Source organism: Syngnathoides biaculeatus, chromosome 18 (assembly GCF_019802595.1).
Source record: "Syngnathoides biaculeatus isolate LvHL_M chromosome 18, ASM1980259v1, whole genome shotgun sequence".
NCBI classification, from domain to species: Eukaryota; Metazoa; Chordata; class Actinopteri; order Syngnathiformes; family Syngnathidae; genus Syngnathoides; species Syngnathoides biaculeatus.
The window spans coordinates 20,011,352-20,032,425 of record NC_084657.1 but is presented as its reverse complement, the minus strand read 5'-3'; the positions used below and the strand labels follow the sequence as shown (position 1 = coordinate 20,032,425).

At 43.9% G+C, this 21,074-nt stretch overlaps 1 protein-coding gene across 3 annotated transcripts; it reads left to right on the top strand.

The window, feature by feature from the left end:
* The first annotated feature begins 1,399 nt into the window (after positions 1 to 1,399).
* smfn (small fragment nuclease) lies at positions 1,400 to 20,102 on the top strand. 3 transcript variants are annotated; one of them, XM_061802433.1, is made up of 7 exons: positions 1,400 to 1,624; positions 4,158 to 4,241; positions 4,320 to 4,397; positions 9,890 to 10,001; positions 10,080 to 10,188; positions 11,705 to 11,758; positions 19,760 to 20,102. In XM_061802433.1, the coding sequence occupies exons 1-7, from the start codon at positions 1,595 to 1,597 to the stop codon at positions 19,836 to 19,838; spliced, it is 546 nt and encodes a 181-aa protein (XP_061658417.1). In that variant the 5' UTR covers positions 1,400 to 1,594; the 3' UTR covers positions 19,839 to 20,102. The 3 variants fall into 3 exon arrangements, with proteins under 3 accessions (XP_061658417.1, XP_061658416.1, XP_061658418.1); XM_061802432.1 differs by lacking the exon at positions 1,400 to 1,624 and adding an exon at positions 1,844 to 2,161; XM_061802434.1 differs by lacking the exon at positions 1,400 to 1,624 and adding an exon at positions 2,386 to 2,830.
* The last annotated feature ends 972 nt before the right edge of the window (positions 20,103 to 21,074 follow it).

Sequence of the window (21,074 nt, the reverse complement as noted above, 5' to 3'; positions counted from 1 at the left end):
TGAGAGAGAAGGAAGAGTTGAAGAGGCAAGAGTGAAGGACCAGGAAATGGAAATGATTACTAAGGGGGAAGTCAGAAAGGCATTACAAAGGATGAAAAATGGAAAGGCAGTTGGTCCTGATGACATACCAGGAGAGGTATGGAAGCAATTTGGAGAGATGGCTGTGGAGTTTTTGACCAACTTATTCAACAGAATATTAGAAAGGGCGAAAAGATGCCTGAAGAATGGAGGAAAAGTGTACTAGTTTCCATTTTTAAGAACAAAGGCGATGTTCAGAGCTGTGGGAATTATAGAGGAATAATGTTAATGAGCCACACAACGAAGTTATGGGAAAGAGTAGTGGAGGCTCGACTCAGGACAGAAGTAAGTATCTCCGAGCAACAGTATAGTTTCATGCCAAGAAAGAGTACCACAGATGCATTATTTGCCTTGAGGATGCTAGTGGAAAAGTACAGAGAAGGTCAGAAGGAGCTACATTGTGTCTTTGTGGATATAGAGAAACCCTATGACAGAGTACCAAGAGAGGAACTGTGGTACTGCATGCGTAAGTCTGGTGTGGCAGAGAAGTATGTTAAAATAGTACAGGAATGTGTGATGGCAGCAGAACAATGGTGAGGTGTGCCTTAGGTGTGAAAGGGAATTTAAGGTGGAGGTGGGACTGCATCAGGGATCAGCTCTGAGCCCCTTCCTGTTTGCTGTGGTAATGGATAGGCTGACAGATGAGGTTAGGCTGGAATCCTCTTGGACCATGATGTTCGCAGATGATATTGTGATTTGCAGTGAAAGCAGGGAGCATGCAGAGGAGGAATTAGAAAGATGGAGACATGCACTGGAAAGGAGAGGAATGAAGATTAGCCGAAGTAAAACAGAATATATGTGCATGAATGAGAAAGGGGGAGGGGGAAGAGTAAGGCTCCAGGGAAAAGAGATGGCGAGAGTGGACGACTTCAAATATTTAGGGACAACAATCCAGAGCAATGGTGAGTGTGGTAAGGAAGTGAAGAAACGGGTCCAAGCAGGTTGGAACAGCTGGCGGAAGGTGTCTGGTGTGTTATGTGACAGAAGAGACTCTGCTAGGGTGAAGGCCATGATGTACAGATTAGAGACGGTAGCACTGAAGAGACAACAGGAAGCAGAACTGGAGGTGGCAGAAATGAAGATGTTGATGTTCTAGCTCGGAGTGAGCAGGTTGGATAGGATTAGAAATGAGCTCAGAAGAGGGACAGCCAAAGTTGGATGTTTTGCTGACAAGGTTCAAGAGAGCAGACTTCGATGGTTTGGACATGTTCAGAGGCGAGAGAGTGAGTATATTGGTAGAAGGGTGCTGAGGATGGAGCTGTCAGGCAAAAGGGTGAGAGGAAGACCAAAGAGAAGGTTTATGGATGTGGTGAGGGAAGACATGAGGGCAGTTGGGGTTAGAGAGGAAGATGTAGGTGTTTGAGTTATTGTAAATTTCACATTTTAAATTAAAAATGGTACAACCCCCCAAGAAATGTTCTCCTCGGGTCAACAACGAGCGAGGGCGTGTGACACGAAGAACCTATACGCTAACGCTTAGGCTTGCCGACTAACTTGACGTGCTTCCGAAGCGGCCATGTTAGCAAGGTCGCTGTTCTTCTCAAAGGTAATGCATGAACTTTCAAATTCAGTTGTAATTGTACAGTTATGAACCGATTTTCATGAGATTGTCTACGATGTCAACGTTTAACTGTATTCCATCACTTCACAGAATTAAAAAAAAATATTTACGTTCTTGGTGTTTCAGCATATGGTGCTCACGACTTTGACCATTCTCACCATTAATACGGGCGTGCCTTATCGACCCATTCCTCTCTATGTGTGTGTTTGGGGGTTGGAGAATATGCCGTGAATTTACAGAAATGTATCTATTATTTTCAATGTGCATGCGTTTCCTTCAACGGAAGTGATGCCCTGACTGAGGTGGCCGCCACATAGGCACGTCGTTCAAGAGGGTTTTCTGAATTGCGACATTACCACCTTAACACACAAAGCCGGTGTTTTCAGCGTTGTCTGTCTTGTTCAACAACAAATACCCCCGACAGATTTTCTAGTTGCATATTGCATTTTCCACGTTGTAGGCTGTTGAAGAAAGACAATGAACGCTACTTTGTCCGAAAAGATGGTGTGGGTGGATCTTGAGGCAAGTCAACACAATGTTCGAGTAACTCCTCATGCACCCGAGTTGGTTCACTGGTAGCAGTATGTACGTTTTAATGGTACCCAACTGATGAGCGGTTAAAAAATAATGTGTAGGTCTGTGTATTGAAACAAACTTTCTGTTTTAGTTTAGGTAGGATTACTACCTTCATTTAATTATTTCACCGAATTATGTTACACTCCTCCAATCGATAGTTTTCGACCACGTGACTTCATCCGGGCACGCAGCCATGTTGGATGGGTTCATTCTACTGATGTGTCGTTCACTATATCGCTTTTGCAAATATATACATATAGTTCCACAAATGTCCGTACAACTGTTAAAAGTGATACATGATGGCTAAAAAGACTTTGGAAAGTTATCGGGGCTTATTAAATGTTTCAAGAAACCTTTACGACAAGAAGTGCGCTTTGATCCACAATATCAACCCATATGCCTTGGAGAAACACAAATGGAGCATGAATTTCGAACTGTGGGCGTTGGTAACCTATCCAGACATTGTCAACTATCTTCTCTTCTCGATAAGCGCTTATACCATGGACCAAATAAAGAATTACAAAGGTCTGGAGGATCTACAACCAATACATCAATAGCTGGATTTGTGTTGCGGCGGTATCCATTGTAAGCAACCTGTGTCTCCACACTGCTCAGGTTGGTATAGCGCACAATGCAATTTAAATATGTAGGATGAGGCTACTTAATTTCTGCATGAATGCTGTTGAAAGTATTCATTCGTGTGATTACAGTCAGCATTGTATTAAATAATCTTGATGAGACCAAAAAAAAAGGTGTAGATTATTATTTTCGTTTTTGCAAACGTGCACATAACGATCACTTTGGAAGGATGAGAAAAGCAAGGGAGTCCTGTGGGGGAGGGTTCTTCGGGATTATGGGGTACCGAATCCCCAGATACGAGCTGTTCGGTCCCTCTACGACCGCTGTCAGAGTTTGATCTGCATTGCCGGCAATAAATTGGACTTGTTTCCGGTGAGAGTTGGACTCCCCCAAGGCTGCTGTTTGTCACTGATTTTGTTCATAACTTCTATGCACAGAATTTTTAGGCCCAGCCGAGGCATAGAGCCTGTCCGGTTTGGTGGATCTTTGCAGATGATGTGGTTCTGTTGGCTTCATCAAGCCGTGATGTCCAGCTCTCACTGGAACGATTTGCAGCCGAGTGTGAAGCGGCTCAGATGAGAATCAGCTCCTCCAAATCCAAGGCTATGGTCCTCAGTCGGAAAAGGGTGGCGTGCCCTCTCCAGGTTGAGTAAGAGATTCTTCCCCAAGTGGAGGAGTTCAAGTATCTTGGGGTCTTGTTCACGAGTGAGGGAAGAATGGAGCGGGAGACAGACGGATCAGTGCAGCGTTTGCAGGGATGTGGACTTTGTAGCTGTCCGTTGCGGTAAAGAGGGAGCTAAGTCAAAAGCCAAAGCTCTCAATTTACCAGTCAATCTACGTTCCTACCCTCACCTGTGGCCATGACCTCTGGGTCATGACCAAAAGAACAAGATCCCGGATACAAGTGGCCGAAATGAGTTTCCTCCGCAGGGTGTCCGGGCTCTCCCTTAGAGATAGGGTGAAAAGCTCGGTCATCCAAGAGGGGCTCAGTGTCGAGCCGCTGCTCCTCCGCATTGAGAGGAGCCAGATGAGGTGGCTGGGGCATCTGATTCGGATGCCTCCTCGACACCTCCCTGATGAGGTGTTCCGGGCATGTCCCACCGGAAAGACACCCCGAGGACGACCCAGAACACGTTGGAGAGACTATGTCTCTCGGCTGGCTTGGGAACACCTCGGGATCCCTCCAGAAGAGCTGGAAGAAGTGGCCGGGGAAAGGGAAGTCTGGGTATCCCTGCTGAAGCGAATTCCCCCGCGACCCGACCCGAAAAAGCAGTAGATAATGAATGGATGGATGGATCTTGTGGAAGTTATAACTCATGCTTAAAATTGGTGCTTATCATTTCATGCTCTTTTTAATTAATAGATGACGGGCTTGGACGTTGAAAATGACAAGATAATTGAAATGGCATGCATAATTACAGACTCTGACTTGAACATTTTGGCAGAGGTAATCAAAATATTCTCATTGTTATTTTGGCTGTTATAGTTACCTTCCAATTTAAACTCAAATGTCCTATCTTGACAGGGACCCAACTTGATCATAAACCAGTCCGATGAACTCCTGGAATCCATGTCGGAGTGGTGTAAAGAGCATCATGGCAAGGTAATCTACTGCTGCTCTGAGGCGGTGTCTCAGTAAAAAGGCAGCTTTTGAATTGGACTACTATGTATTTATTACTTAGCATAGACAGTGGTTTTCAAACTGGAGGCCAGGCAATGACACGGTGGCCCGCGGCAGCTTCCCCTCGGTTTTGAATTGTCAATCTTACCACCAACGTTCTCTCTAATTTTTTAATGTGTCTGAGCAAACACACCAAGCCCATGAGCATTCCCTTCAACCACTGTGAGCAACATCAGACGGGTCAGGTCAGTGTCATCCATTGAAGTTACATGGTTTATTAAAAGATTACGGCAGTTACATTCTCATCAATTTACTTCTATAAAGAACAATTTTGTTTTTGGAAACTTCCAATGAAAATGTCAACAAACTCATGTTCTCTTAACTACACACAAAAAATACATTGATAACCAAACAGAACCAACAATAAATTATGAATTATAAATCTGAAAGCACACTTCCAAATCTCATTTTTTAAAATTTATAAAAGTTCCCTATCTGTTTTTCTTGGTGTAAAACTGAAATATTGCTTGCACAATATCTTTTCCAGTGCATGCTGACAACTGAATGATGGTTCCAAACTGCTTTATGGTTATTTTGCTCCCTGAATTTCAAATACAGAACTCGCTTTTTGTGCACTGTATTGTCTGTTTTCGTCCTTGATGAGGATGTTCCGAGGTGGAATTTTAATATTACACACTGTCTCATCCTGCACTATTTCAATGATTGAATTAAAAAATTCCGTGGTTACATCATCTTTCTGCTATACTCAGGTATGTTGCCATGGGATTGTGAATTTGTTGAAATTACAGCAAAGATGTACAGTAATCCCTCTCTACTTCCCGCTTCACTTATTGCCGCTTCAGTGCATCGTGGGTTTTTCACCCCCCCCCCCGCAAAAAAAGACAGATCGGTTTACAGTATGTACTATATTTCTTTAAAGTGTTTGTAATGTCTAATTTCTAATGTAAATTATCGTATCGAGATGAAAATATATGTTCAACTGTACCATAAAATGCTTAGCCTTTTTGATGTTTTTACCAAAAAGAACAGTCACTTCAGGTGGACCTGCTATTGTGCGACTGGATTAGCCTGTAGCCTTTTATATTTACGCCGAAGACAAACCCATTCGTTTCGAGAATTCCCCAGTCAGCAGTCTGTCATATGCAGTGAACATTTCACCCTGGACTCCTTTACTGGTGGACTCATGTCAGAGATGGTTTTTGAATGTAAAAAAAAAAAAAACTGTTAAAACTTGGATCAATGGCTACCACACAGCCAGTTACAACACCTGAACAGATCGCTGTTGCTAAAGGCACAAAACGCGAACTTGGATCAACTGCTGAACCTGGACACGCGTCGACAAACTGCAAACAATTCCCCAACGCCATCTCACAAGCTGTCTATAAGCAGTATTTTGCATCAACCTGAAAATAAGACAATTTTCCAGAGTGGGACTTTGTTTGAACAAGCATTGATTGGACAAATGCTGCTTTTAGCAGGAACAATAATCATATAAATAATTATTTATTTTGAAAAATCCACTACCCACTTGTGTCCCCTTAATGTAACTGGCGCGGCACGGAGGCACAGCTGTAAAGCGTTGGCCAATTATGAAGACTCTCGTTCAATCCTGGCTCCACCTGTGTGGAGTTTGCATGTTCTCCCCGTCCTGCCTGTGTTTTCTCCAGGATGTCCAGTTTCTTCTGCCTGATGACAGGTGGGATAGACTCAGCACACCAGTCGCTGCCGATACTGTTGCCTGAATTGTAAAAAGGCAACCTCCAGTACTGATGCGTTTAGACAGTTGGCAATAAATCCTGGGTGCTGCAACATGCACTGCAGCAGATTGTCTGGATAATCTGCCATTTTCTGGCGAATATGTTGACTCTCATGTATAGAGGTCGTGCATGTGACGTCACCATTTTCATGGCGCCATATTGCCGGTCAAACAGAGCTGCTCGACATTGTGGGATACATCGAACCGGAGAAGAATATTTACAATACCTGAGACCTGTTGTGCTGTTGGTTGTCACAACAGATGAGACAGATCTTCAAAGAGATCATTCTATGGAATACCATCTGAAAAGACCAGAAAATATCGTTGGATTTCGGCAATTAAACATGATGGATGGTGCCCAACCAAAATACACACGCCTGTGTAGCGATCGCTTCATTTCAGGAAGGAATTATTCTTCTTAATCTAAAATTACCAAAAAGTATTTGTAATGCCAAATTGGCTCAGTTGAGAACAAGGTGTGTTTAAAAAAAAAAAAAAAAAAAAAAACGGTCACAGCGGTTTACGGAGATTAAATGTGACCGCAATCGCTTCCATGTACATCCCATGGAGAGGGCTCCGTCCTCTTTTTTAGTTTTTTATTTTTTTTTTCAGTCATAGATAATGAATGCGAGTTTGTGTAACACCAGTGGTCATTTATTTAAATATTAGCATTTGTATTGAATACTAGCTGAAAACATCGATGGATTCCGGCAAAGGTGAACATGTTGCCGAACACACTTCCGCGTTTACGAGCCATTAACCGTCGTCTTCTTTTCAATCGTAGTTAATGAATGCGAGTTTGTGTAAAGCCAGGGATCATTTATTTAAATATTGGTATTTGTATTGAATACTAGCTGAAAAGATTGATGGATTCCAGCAAAGGTTAACGTGTGGTTGAACACACTTCCATGTTCAAAAGCCGTCAAAATCGTCACTATGTGGGATTTATTCATGATGAGAACAGATCCAACAACAAAGTATTGGTATGCGTCCAGACTTTTATACGCTTTTAAACTTTTCCATATAAATCTCAACGACTTATTCACCAGATCCACCTGTAGATCCAGTTGTCCAAGACAACCGGAAGCGAATTAACAGTCCAATTTCTTATCAGCGAGAACAGATTTCGGCATTAAATATGGGTCCTCTATGCTGAGTATATCTAATTTTTCCACCTTCTAAATGTCTGATGGTATCTGACAACACTCCGGGCATCGTACTACAAGACATATTTCCGTGTCGTCTCCAACCAACTTAGCATTGAGCAATGCTTAGCTTGACTGGCAATATGGCGAGGTAAATAAAAGTCTCGTGATTTTATGATGTACAGTGAAGAAAATAAATGTTTAAACACCCTGCCATATTGCAAGTTCTCCCACTTGGAAATTATGGAGGGGTCTGAAATTTTCATTGTAGGTGCATGTCCACTGTTGTGTGCAATTACAGAGGTCAAACGTTTCCTTTAGTTGTTCACCAGGTTTGCACACACTGCAGGAGGGATTTTGGCCCACTCCTCCACACAGATCTTCTCTCGATCAGACAGGTTTATGGGCTGTCGCTGAGACACACTGACTTTCCGCTCCCTCCAAATATTTTCTATTGGGTTTAGGTCTTGAGACTGGCTACGCCACGCCAGAACCTTGATATGCTTCTTACGGAGCTACTCATTGGTTTTCCTGGCTGTGTGCTCCAGGTCATTGTCATATTGAAAGACCCATCCACGATCCATCTTCAATGGTCTGACTGAGGGAAACAGGTTGTTCTCCAAAATCTCACAATACATGGCCGTGGTCATCCTCTCATTAATACATTGCAGTCGCCCTGTCCCATGTGCATTAAGACTTTCAATACACTTTAAAGGTACACTGACATGAAAAGTATGATTTTTATTATGCTTTTGTTTAACAAAAAAAAAAAAAAAAAGGCAGCCAGAATGGACCCATCTGTTTTTTCACCACACAACATGATGTTGATTTTATATGGCTTTTTGTAACTCCCGCCATGAAAATCCTCTCAAGGGATGTGTTTTGGAGAAGAATCTGGAAGTGACGTCAGCAGGAGCTCACTCAGGTGGCCTTGTATGTTTATACCTGTTTTATCTGTGGGAAGGTAGCACTTTGTTCCCTCGTGTTAGCTAAAATGCCGGCTCGTTGTATTGCTGGATATTGCTCGAACACTCAGGAGGATGGATTTACTCTTCATACGTTTCCAAAAGACCCGGTTCGTCATGAAAAATGGATTGCACAGGTGCAAAGGACAAGAGCTTCGTGGGTTCCAAATAGGTAGGTGTGTGTATAGAGCTACAAAAAAAAAAATAATAATGGTTGGGCGGGGGATGTAATCCTCCCAGAATGTAACAAAAGATCTGCGTACGTAAGTCAGGGGTGCTAAATGTGTCGATGTGCGCGTCAGTGCCGCGTCTGCTGAGCATGGCTTCTTTCGCTGGCGCCGTGTCCGCCAAGCACAGCTTCAGCAGCGCTGTGTCCACCAATCATGGCTTCTTTTGGTGGCGCCGCGTCCGCCGAGCATGACTTTGGCGGTGCCGAATCCGCCGATCGCGGCTTCGGCCGGGGTGGCTCATCGTGGTGGCGGGCCGGGCCGCTTTACGGTGTTGTCGTCTCTCGCGGCCGAGTATGCGACATACGGTCATACAAACCATCGTGGAGTCTGTTGTTAGTTAGAAGTGATCCGCATATCATCTAAATATGGCTCGAAACAACAGGGTAATATTGCCCTGGTCACGTCACCCGATTGTGAGATGTTCTCTTTGAAAAGAGCTTCCGTGTCTTATAGCAGGTGCCACTGCGTGTTTTCAATGGCGAATGTCCCAGTGTGAGGTCTGCTGATGACGTTGCAGGCAATCTGGCTACCGCTTGGATGTCGAATGAGACTTCTGCAACTTTGTGCATGGATGACATGCTCTCCGCTCATATTTATTTTTTCGTGTCGACATTGAAGTGAATAATGTTATACGTATTTTTCGTGACAATATTTGATCTATTTTAGAATGTTTATAGGCATGTCACTTGGGCATTAAGAAGCCACCCCCACCCCCCCCCCCAAAAAAAAAACCAAGATTGCCTCTTTGGTGCTGATTGGCTGCTGCACATCATCAAAGACCTACCCATCATATCTGTCTGTCTGTCTCTCTCTCTCTCTCTCTCTCTCTCTCTCTCTCTTTCTTCAGCATTCCCACGACCCTTGTGAGAAGAAGCGGCTCAAGAAATGGATAGATGTATGGATATATATAGCACCTATTAGAAAAACTTAAGAATAGTAATATAATGTAGCCTTGTTTTGCAGTACTTTTATATTTTAAATTTGTGTGCGTGACAACCACTCTAGTTCAAAACCCTGTCTCCTTCCCAAAGATAAATGGGATAATCTCCAGCACTTTTGTGACCCTTGTGAGGATAAGCAGCTCAGATAATGGGTGGATGGATAATATTTTGATAACTTCACACTTAAATTTTGCACATCATCAAACAAATGTAAATATCAAAGATAAATAGTAGAATTAAGTCAAGCGGAAATTAAAGTTAAGTTTAAATTATCATATTTGTTAAGGGGAAAGAAATTCAAATATACCTGGGCCTGTATGAGAAATAAAATGCTTTGCTCTTCTTAAATCATGTATTAATTGTGGCTAATCACTTTTTTTAGGTTTCATTTTCACCAACCATTTAACCTTTCCCAGTCAGGACTCACCCAGGCAGTACGGCAGAGTAAAACCACTCTGGAACAAGCAGAGAATGAATTTACATCCTTTGTTCGACGACATACACCACCTGGACAATGTCCCCTAGCTGGTAAGTTGCTTTTTGCGGCAGCAGTTTTGATATCATTAATTTTCCTCAGACAGGAATGAATTGTTGGTTTTTGTGCAGGAAATTCTGTGCATGTAGACAAACAGTTCCTGGACAAATATATGCCAGAGTTCGTGAAGCATCTCCACTACAGAATAATTGATGTCAGTACCATTAAGGAGCTTTGCAGGTTAGTCTGATCCACTCGTTGACAGGCTTGAAATCTTTTATTTTTCTTTGAGGAGCAGTTTTGCTCATGACCTTTTCATTTGAGGATTAACTTTCTAATTTTGAGGAGCAATCTTTTGCAGGTTAATTGCACCAAACCAAAATAAATGTCTTATTAAATACTAAAAACAGGAGAACACTGAAGCTGAAATAAGTATTAAACATGCATTTTTCCACCAATATACAGTGGATACGGAAAGTATTCAGACCCACTATATTTTTCAGTCATTTGCTAGAATAATTTTTCATTTTTTCCTCATTAATGTACACCAAGCACCCCATACTGCCAATTGCAAATTTATTTTAAAAGAACAACTGAAACTTCACACAGCCTTAAGTATTCCGAGCCTTTACTCAGTATTTAGTACAAACAACCCTATATGGGTTGAAAAAAAAACAACGTAATTAATTTAGGTGAAAAGAACAAGTTGGAAGCCATGCCTGCATCACCTCTGGTTTAGCATAAATTATGTTGCTTTGTCATAAATCAAATCAAGCTATCTTATCTCGTAAAGGGGGGCAAAGTCACTTTTTAGATGTGTAAATGTTCAGGACAAAGTGACGACAATCCATAATTCCTCTGTCTTGTAATTTGAAGATTACTGCATGAATTACATAGTTCTCGATAACCAGCGGTCTTTTGACACTGATACAGGTAGTAAATTTTTATTGAAAATTACGTGAGATCTGACATGGGAATCTACAAGGCAAACAATTCAGGAAGAAACAAAACAAAGGACAGAATAATATTGGCAAAGGAAATTGTCTTGTGATATGAGGTTGGTAAGTGCTTGCCAGATGTTTGGAGCAGATGTGTGCTACCCACTTGTGTCCCCATGGAGTTTGCTCAAGGGTCCATATAAGGTACAGTGAAGAAAATAAGTATTTGAACACCTTTGTATTTTGCAAGTTCTCTCACTTAGAAATAATGGAGGGGTCTGAAATTTTCATCATAGGTGCACGTCCACTGTGAAAGAGATAATCTAAAAAGAAAAATTCACAAATCACAATGTATGATTTTTTTTTTTAACAGTACGTTTTTCTATTATCTCACATCCATCGACATCATGCTCTCCTTCTTCTCACCGCTTTTCTTAGCTATTGCTTTCTAAGGCCGCATGGTTGAAAATTCACTTGCAGTAAATGCAAAATAACAAAATGCGAGGACAGCTGCACAGAGATACTACTGAGCCAAGCTCCACGAACAGAAAGACCGAGAGAAGGTCGAAAAACTGAGCGAAACCTGTGCGTTTCAGCATCTTAATGATTGTGGTGCCATCTACTGACAGTCGTTCGTACGGCAAATCCTGTCTCGCAAGACAAAGCAAAAAATTGTCGCAGCAGCGGGTCGTATCTCGAAGAACATGTCTGTAATGTTACTCGTACAGTATGGCAAGGTACCTCTATTTGTTCTAAAACCCAATGATTATTGACCAAGTCTTTTGTATGCTGTATGACAAGAACATTTTTTTGTTTAGACGGTGGTTTCCAGTGGAGTATGAAATGGTGCCACAAAAGAAAGCAACCCACAGGTAAAGAATATTAATGCAAGGTGACTAACATGGTATATTTGTCATTTAATACTTTAAATCCTATGAAAGTGTACTAAAATCAAGATAGCGCTTACTACTTGTGTGGTCTCCTCGGTACAGTGCTTCTTGGCACTGTTTATGTTTTTGTGTTTTGCGGCCGTCCCTGGACTCAAGTACACAAGACGCGACTCGCTAACCATCAGAGAGTTTTCCCGGGACTTTGTTCCCTACAACTCATGCAAATTCACCATCTTTTCCCTGAGTTACTCACGGGGCAGCGACACAGCAACACCATCTGCGTTCTACGGAGAGTGGATGTGAAAATACCGCAGGAGGAAGCTAGGCGGGATCCAAGTGAAACTATGCAGAAGAGGACACAGATTGGTGCTCACGTCAATCCACCTCCCGGATCTACGCTCGCTTCCCAACAAAATAGATGAGCTTCATCTCCCAATAAGGACCAGCAACAACTCCGGATATTACACCATTCTGTGCTTCACCGAGACTTGGCTGTGGGAACGCATTCCTAATGGAACTATAGAGATTGTGCACGTGATGTCACCGTTTTCATGGCGCTTTATTGCCGGTCAAACAAAGCTGCTCTGCCGTGCAGGAGTCGTTGAATCGGAGCAGATTTTTCACAAATCCCCAAGACCTATTGTGCTGTTAGTTGTCACAATAGATGAAACAGTTCTTCAAATAGATCATTCTGTAGAATACCAGCTGAAAAGATGAGAAAAGATCAATGAATTTTGGCATTCAACCGGGATGGACGGTGCCCAATGAAATAGACACGCCTGTGTAGCGATCATTTCATTTCAGGCAGGAATTATTCTTCTCAATCTCAAATTATCAAGAAGTATTTATAATGTCAAGTTGACTTATTTGAGAACAACGCGTATTTAAAAAAATAATAAACCGTATGTCACAGAGAGGTTTACGGAGGTAAGTGTGTGGCAGCAATACGCTTCCGTGTACGGAGGAGACAACTCCTTGTCTTAATTTTTTTTCCAATCATAGTTAATGAATGCAAGTGTGTGTAAAACCAGGGGTCATTTATTTAAATATTGGTATTTGTATTGAGAAAATCTGAGTGGGTCCATCTCTATGTGGGATTTATTCCTGATTGAGAACAGATCCTGCAACGAAGTATTTTTATGTGTCCAGACTTTTATATGCTTTCAAACACTTCTGTGTAAATCTCGACGACTTACACCAGATACATGTGTATTATCCAGTTGTCCAAGACAGAGAAGCGAATTAACAGCCAAATTTCTTATTGGCAAAAACATCGACTTCAGCATTATATATGCCAAGTGTCTCTTAATTTTTCCACATATCTTCATTTATTATCACCTTCTAAATGTTTAACGGTATCGGACAAAACTCTGGGTGTCGTGCCATAAGACATATTTTCGTTTTCGTCTCAACAGAATTAACTTTCAACAATGCTTCATTTGACCAGCAATATGTCAACGTAAAAAAAAATGACGTAGGTGCAAGCTATCAGGAAAGTAGCTGTTAAAGTTATCGTTAATATATTTATTAAGGACTTGTAACAAAGCCAAAGTATCATCCTTGCTTCGAAGAGTCTTGTTCACAGGACGAGCTCCTACACACAGATGCTGCATTATCTTCCTACAAGTGGCCAAGGACAACTCCATCGTAACCAAAGAATGTGCTAAATCATCATCGTACGATGTGCCACGTCATCATCCTAGAATGCACCTTTGTTCATTTCATCTTCTCACCCCTCCTTTTGACCTTGTCTGTTTTCTAATAAAAAAAGTGTACCTGAGAGGCTGGTTCAGAACGTGTTTGGAGACTGTAACTGGTCTGTCTCTCACGTCCTCCTGATCAGAAGAAAGACGATTTCTTGTCCGTCATTTGTGCAACTATTCCAGCAAGTTAGGTGATAAACCTAACAGTAGCACTGGTAATGCTTGCCAAACATATAAATGAGTGAGAAAAAATACCCAGACTCACCCCTCATTATCCGAGGAAATTTTAACAAAGCTACAACCAGGAGGAGCAATGTGGTTTTCGTCCTGGCCGTGAACCAGTGGACCAGCTCTACACCCTTGGCAGGATACTCAAGGGTGCATGGGAGTTCGCCCAACCAGTCTCTGTGTTTGGTGAACTAAGAGAAGACGTTTGACCATGTCCCTTGGGGAGTCCTGTGGGGTTTTTTTGGGAGTATGGCATACCGAAGGATACGTATGCTCAGGAAGACTTCAGAAAACCATTATTACTCAAAATAGTTTAGTGCCTCATCTACAAAATAAAATTAAAACTCTACCATCCAAAGCCATATATCAACAACTCTCAGAAAAGGTGTCAGCCTCTCTGAATCCAACTTCATCAGCCTTTCTGTTATGGTATGTGGGTACATAAGTGCCATTGTCATGGGTAACTTGTACAAATGTGAAGGGTTAAATTGAAAACCACATACGATACATGCCATCTTAACCCATGCATGAATAACATACAACTCTGGATGCCTGCACTACTGGTGGGGTAAATTTCTTTCCTTGGGGTTCTGGACTCTGGTGCTGCAAATTTCGTGGGCTCACCTCTGAAAGATGATTGGGGTGGATTGCTTTTATCTTCAGTTGTTGAGAGTTTATTTTCTGCACAAACGTGTTCAAGGTTTGGTTCAATGCGATTGTACTTTGTTTTAACTGGAACATTATGATACAAATAATGATTTTCCTAGTACAGTAATCAATTTGTATAACATCTTCTATCCCATCTCATTTTTCCTGAACCCACCTCACGCATGTCAACATCAGGGAACGGGTATGGGCTCTAATGGAGTGTGTTCGGATGGGTTTTGCAGAAATTAAATTTATTTCACATTCCTCCAAAATATTGGTCTAATACTCGTTCATGAATTTTTTGTTCACTGAACTCGTTCAGGTACAACACTCTGCTGATCTCTGTGGTTTAGGGCAGGCATGGGCCAATTACTGTGTTGAAGTTACCCCACAGTTTTGAAAAGTCAAGGTTTTAATTACCGCTTTGCTGTTCATTACCGGTAATTTGCTTTTGATTGTGGGGATTGGGGGTGCTAAAACACTTTCCTCGGAGTCCTGCAGTTGGGTCCAGTCTACCTGGGGCCTCCGCGTGGCGACCAGAGGATGCGTCCTAGTAGAGTGCCGCTTTATGCCTCACGCAGCACTCGGACCAAGCCACAGCCGACTTCCGTCCACACCTCACTGGCCAACGAACCACAGCCGACTTTCGCTCACTCTTCGCTGGCAACTGAGCCACAGCGGACTCTTGCTTCCGCCTCGCTGACGACCGAGCCACAGCGGGTTCTTCCTTCCGCCTCAGTGGCGACTGAGCCACAGCGGACTTCCGCCCACGCCTCGCTGGCGATCGAGCCACAGACGTCTCTCGTCCTCGCCTCACTGGCGACAGAACCACAGCCGACTTCCGTCCATGTCTCGCCGGCGACTGATCCACAGCCGACGCTCGCCCATGCCTTGGTGGGGACCAAGCTACAGCCACCTCTCGCCCATACTTTGGTGGCAACTGAGCCACGGCCGATTCTTGTCCATGCCTCCATCGGGACTGAGCCACAGCTGATTCTCGCCCATGCCTCGGTGGGGACCGAGCTGCAACTTGCTCTCGTCCATGCCTCAGTGGCAACCAATCCAGGCTGCCTCTTGCTCATGCTTTGATGACAACCCCTCTATGGCCGCCTATCTCGCCGGTGACCCCTCCACGGCCACCTGTCTCTGTGCGGACACATCCACGGCCACCCCTCGCTCCTCTCTGGGCGGCGACGCCTCCACGGCCACCTGTCTGGGCGGCGACGCCTCCACAGCCACCTGTCTGGGGAGCGACCCCTCCATGGCCACCTCTTGCTACTGTCTGAGTGGCGACACTTCCCCGGCCACCTCTCACTCCTGTCTGGGCAGCGCCCTATCCACGGCCACCTCCTGCTCATGTTTCGACAATGACCGATCCACGCCCGCCTCACCCCTCGGCGGCGCTTGAACCACAGCGGCTTTTTTTCCCAAGCCTCGGTGGCCCTCTGCCAACGTCGACAAGTGCCGGCTCTCAACCACGCTTGGTGTTTCTTCCTCAGCTGTCCCACGCTACTGTCTGGTTCCTGCTTTGCCTTTGGGACCCCCCCCCGAGGATCATCACAATATGGGCATGTTTCTCCTACTTTGGTGTTGGGCCTATTTATCGTATACCAGAGATCATGGATCAGTTTGCATATGTCAAAATACTTGGAAGAGGTCATGTTGCCAAATGCTGAAGAGGACATGCCCCTGAAATGGGTGTTTCAACAAGACAGTGATCCCAAACACACGAGTAAACATGCAAAGTCTTGGTTCCAGACCATCCATCCATCAATTTTCTTAGCTGCTTATCCTCACAAGGGTCACGGGAGTGCTGGAGCCTATCCCAGCTGTCATCGGACAGGCGGTAGGGTACACCCTGAACTGGTTGCCAGCCAATTGCAGAGCACATGGTGACAAACAGCCACACTCACAATCACACCTAGGGGCAATTTAGAGTGTCCAATTGTTGCATGTTTTTGGGATGTGGGAGGAAGCCGGAGTGCCTGGAGAAAAGCACGCAGGCACAGGGAGAACATGCAAACTCCACACAGATGGGGCGGAGATTGAACCCTGTACCCCAGAACCGTGAGGCCAATGCTTTCCACCCAGCTGACCCACCATGCTGCCTGGTTACAAATCAACAAAATCAATGTCATGGAGTGCCCAGCTCAATCCCCAGACCTTAATTCAACTGAGAACTTGTGGGGTGACATCAAAAATGCTGTTTGCTGTTTCCGAAGCAAAACCAAGAAATTACATGAATTGTGGAATGTCGTTAAGGAATCTTGGAGTGGAATAACAGCTGAAAGGTGTCACAAGTTGGTTGACTCCATGCCACACAGATGTCAAGCACTTGTTAAATAAAAAAAATAACTGTGGTCATACAACTAAATATTAGTTACGTTTTTCAAAGGATTGGTAAATCAGAGAAAAAAAGGTTGTAGAAAATAGTTTTGAGTTTGTAAAGTCAATGTCACACTATCCCGTCCTCGAGCCGTCACCTTAGCCAGGTTTATGTGTCCCAATGATCCAAGGAGCTAAGTTGTCTGGGGCTTCATGCCCTGTGGAGAGATGCCAAGCAGGTGTGGATATACTTATTGCCCCTGGCTCGGGGCTTGTACATTGGGGTTTACTCCGGTGGATGAGAGGGTAGCCTCCCTCTGCTTGCAGGTAGAGGGATGGGTCCTGACTGTTATTTATGCTTGTGCACCAAACAGCAGTGCAGGGCCCCCGTCCTTAGAGGAAGTGCTGGAGAGCACCCCCTCTGGCGACTCCATCATTCTGCTGGGGGACTTCAATGCTCATGTGGGCAATGACAGTGAGACCTGGAAGAGTGTGATTTGGAAGAACAGCCACAAACCCCCCGTCCCAGAGAAGGCGGGGGACATTGAATCTGAGTGGACGATGTTGCGTGCCTCCTTTGCTGAGGCGGCCAACCGGAGCTGTGGCCGTAAGGTGGTCGGTGCCTGTCGTAGCGGCAACCCACGAATACTTCGAAGACCTCCTCAATTGCACCAACACACCTTCCCACAAGGAAGCTGAGTCTGGGTACTCTGAGGCGGGCTCTTCTATCTCTGGGGTTGAGGTCATCAAGGTGGTTAAAAAGCTCCTTGGTGGCAGGACCCCAGGGGTGGATGAGATTTGCCCGGAGTTCCTAAAGGCACTGGATGTTGTGGGGCTGTCCTAGTTAACACGCCTCTGCAACATCGCGTGGACATCGGGGACAATGCCTCTGGATTGGAAGACTGGGGTGGTGGTCCCCCTTTTCAAGAACGGTGACTGGAGGGAGTGTTCCTACTACTCTACACGCTCGGCAGGATCTTCGAGGGTGCATGGGAGTTCGCCCAACCAGTCTACATGTGTTTTGTCATCTCTGCTTTTTGCAGATGATGTGGTTCTGTTGGCTTCTTCAAGCCGTGATCTCCAGCTCTCACTTAAGCTATTCACAGCTGAGTGAATGGGATGAGAATCTGTCAGAGATGTTCCTAGAAAAACAGCTAAGACAAGCCTGAGGACTGTAGAGAGTGAACTCAAACCAAACAAGATTGTCTTTTTGTGCACGGGACAGACGGAGGACACACTGTGAGAGTGCGCTACCTCAGACTGCCAAAGTGGTAGTCCCTGTCTGCTCTTTTTTATTGCATTCTCAGGTCAAAGGGTTACATGGTTACACAGTGAAAATGCTGACACAGATGGCGACACCAACAGCACATAAACATTAAGGTACATGTTTCTCCAAGACCGCAAGAATGTCCTGATAAACCCACAAGAGAAAAAGCAGGGCATTGTTTAAAGACATTTTTTTGGCATTTGAGGGTATCCGCCTGCGGTAGAAGGGCGTTATCTCCTCCCGGTGTTGAGGAGTATCCGCTTAAGACCAGAAGGGAAACATGCTGAGGCCAGGATGGAGACATCGGTTCCCAGTGTTCAGGGGCATCAGCTTGAGGTCGGCAGGTGGGCATCGCCTCCCAGGTGTCACTAGGTCACACTTCAAAACACGCACGCAGCTCACAAAGAGAACAGTTCAGACTAAGACTAACAGAAACAAACACATGATAAAACAATCCTAACAGCAACTATAGTAGTAATGATATACTTTTATCATGATAACTAACATAGTAATATCATATCTTTATCAGAATCAGCATCTCCAAATCGAAGACGAACCCTCAGTCGGAAAGGGGGTGTCATGCCCTCTCCAGGTCGGGGATGAGATCCTTCCCTAAATAGAGGAGTTCAAGTATCTTGGTGTCTTGTTCACGAGTGAGGGAAGAATGGAGCGGGAGATCGACAGACGGATCAGTGCAATGTCTGCAGTGATACGGACTTTGTATCAGTTCGTTGTGGTAAAGAGGGAGCTAAGTCGAAAGGCGAAGGTCTCAATTTACCAGTCGATCTAATTTCCTACCCTCACCTATTGGCATGAGCTGTGGGTCGTGACAGAAAGAACAAGATCCCGGAAACAAGCGGCCAAAATGAGTTTCCTCCGCAGGGTGTGTTCGGGCTCTCCCTTAGATATAGGGTGAGAAGCTCGGTCATCCGGGAGGGGCTCAGTGTCGAGGTGCTGCTCCTCCGCATTGAGAGGCGCCAGGCTGGGGCATCTGATTTGGATGCCTCCTGTACGGCTCCCTGGTGAGGTGTTCCGGCATGTCCCACTGGAAAAAGACCCTGAGGACGACCCAGGACACACTCTCTGTCTCTCTGCTAGCTTGGGAACGCCTCGGGATTCCTCCGGAAGAGCTGGAAGAAGAGGCTGGGGAAAGAGAAGTCTGGGTTTCCCTGCTGAAGCTACTTCCCCCACGACCCGACCCAGAAAAGTTGTAGATAATGGATGGATGGATGGACGTCATATTACTCTTATTTTGAACTCATCCCTCTCAACAAATTGCCCAATTTCACAGCCTTAAGAGTGTGTATATCATGAATGTTAGGTCTTGTTGGTTTTCTGAGAACCTACTGCACCTACTGGTAACTTGTTTGGCATGTAGCAATTTAAAATATATTGAAAACATGGATTAATCTGGTTAGTCCCACTGACTGCTGTTATTTTGAACACTATTGTAGCTGGGTTACGCTCCAGCACGTCCATGACCCTTGTTAGGATAGGCAGTTAAGAAAATGGATGGATCGCTGTTATCCTGGTAATATAATATGAAATAACTACAATAATGTTCAATCACTGTATTTCAGCATTTCGTATCATATCAGTATTGTTTTTAGATATTGTGACAAATAATCCTTCCATATTTGTAAAATTACCATTTTCATAAAAATTGACTTTAAAATAATTTTCAGCAGGATTTGGTATTTCTCCTATTTTTTTCAACACTGAAAAGCTTTGTAAGTGAAAAAAATACGTATTCATTCTCAAGATTTAGAGGAATATTGAAAAAGCAAAAAAAAAATGTGTTTTTTGTTTCAGAGCGTTCGATGACATCAGCGAGAGCATAAAAGAGCTGCAGTACTACCGAGCAAACATCTTCAAAGCTTCTTTTGAGTAAAAAACACCAGATTGTTCAAAATAGCAACTTTAACAATAGCATGTAAACTTGAAAGATCAGAGAGCATTTTGTTAAGCCAAATCTATAGTGTATCAGTCTTAGTCATTATCATAAGGCTTTGAGCATTGAAGTTCCTTTGTGTCTTTATCCTTCAGAATGTTAGCGGTTACGAAGAGGGAGGTCACCTTTTAGTTAGAAATTATTCTGACATAATGTATGGAATGTAAGTTAAAGGGAAATGATAAATATTCATCTTCAACCTCAGATTGGTTTCATTTTGCTTTTGTTATGAATTGAAAATATTAAAATCACATTAAGCTTCTCCTTGACAATTTAAAACAGTTCCCTGGTGTCTGAATAGCATGTCTTTGACATCATTTTGTCAATGTATCCAAAGGATGAGGGCCATGCAAACATAATATCGCATTTACTGCGTACTCACATGAATTGGACTGGTTGATATGGGCATACCTCACGCAAATTTGCTTCATTCATGGTACACGTAATTGACCCCTCCGTACAGGGCACTTAACCACGCCTCCTGAAGTGACGTCACGCCACGTGCGCTGACGTCAGACAAACAATTAGCAAAAATATTGGCGCAGCAAGAAAAGAAAAGAGCGAAACTGTCCGATTTACCGGCTGATTTCTCACTCGCATTCTTAGCTAACAGTGAAATATCGTTGAAAAGCAGACGGCAGGGCTTCAAGTATTTCAGCGAGGGGTATTTCAATGGTATTTCCATGCATATCGGCGGAGAAACCATTGATATTAGCGCGAGATCTTTCCGGAGTCAGAGGAAGACCGAGAAGCCACATAATATAATATATTATAACCCAAAGACGAATTCGTCATTGACAGTTTCCTATTTTCGTGTTACATATCACACTTATGTGGAGAATCTGTATATGTATCTGTATAGCCGTTTGTGAACCACCATATGAAGGAAAAGAAGGCGAGGCTTGATTTAAGAGTTGTTTCTCTCGTTTTTTGTGTAATGTCACGCGCTCCCCTCAATAATTATTCTTGAACTAGTGCCGAACCTACGTAAGTCCCGACCGAGTACGACAATCACTACTTTAGTGTCCTCAAACATCCTTCCTTCAGTCTTGGTGTCTCGGTGCACGTCGAAGGCTTTTAGGACTCGCTAGTCCGGTTTAGCTTAGGTCCCTAGCCGGCAACAAAGAGACACGTTTGTGCAGTCAGATCATCGCAAAATATCGCTCAACACAGATC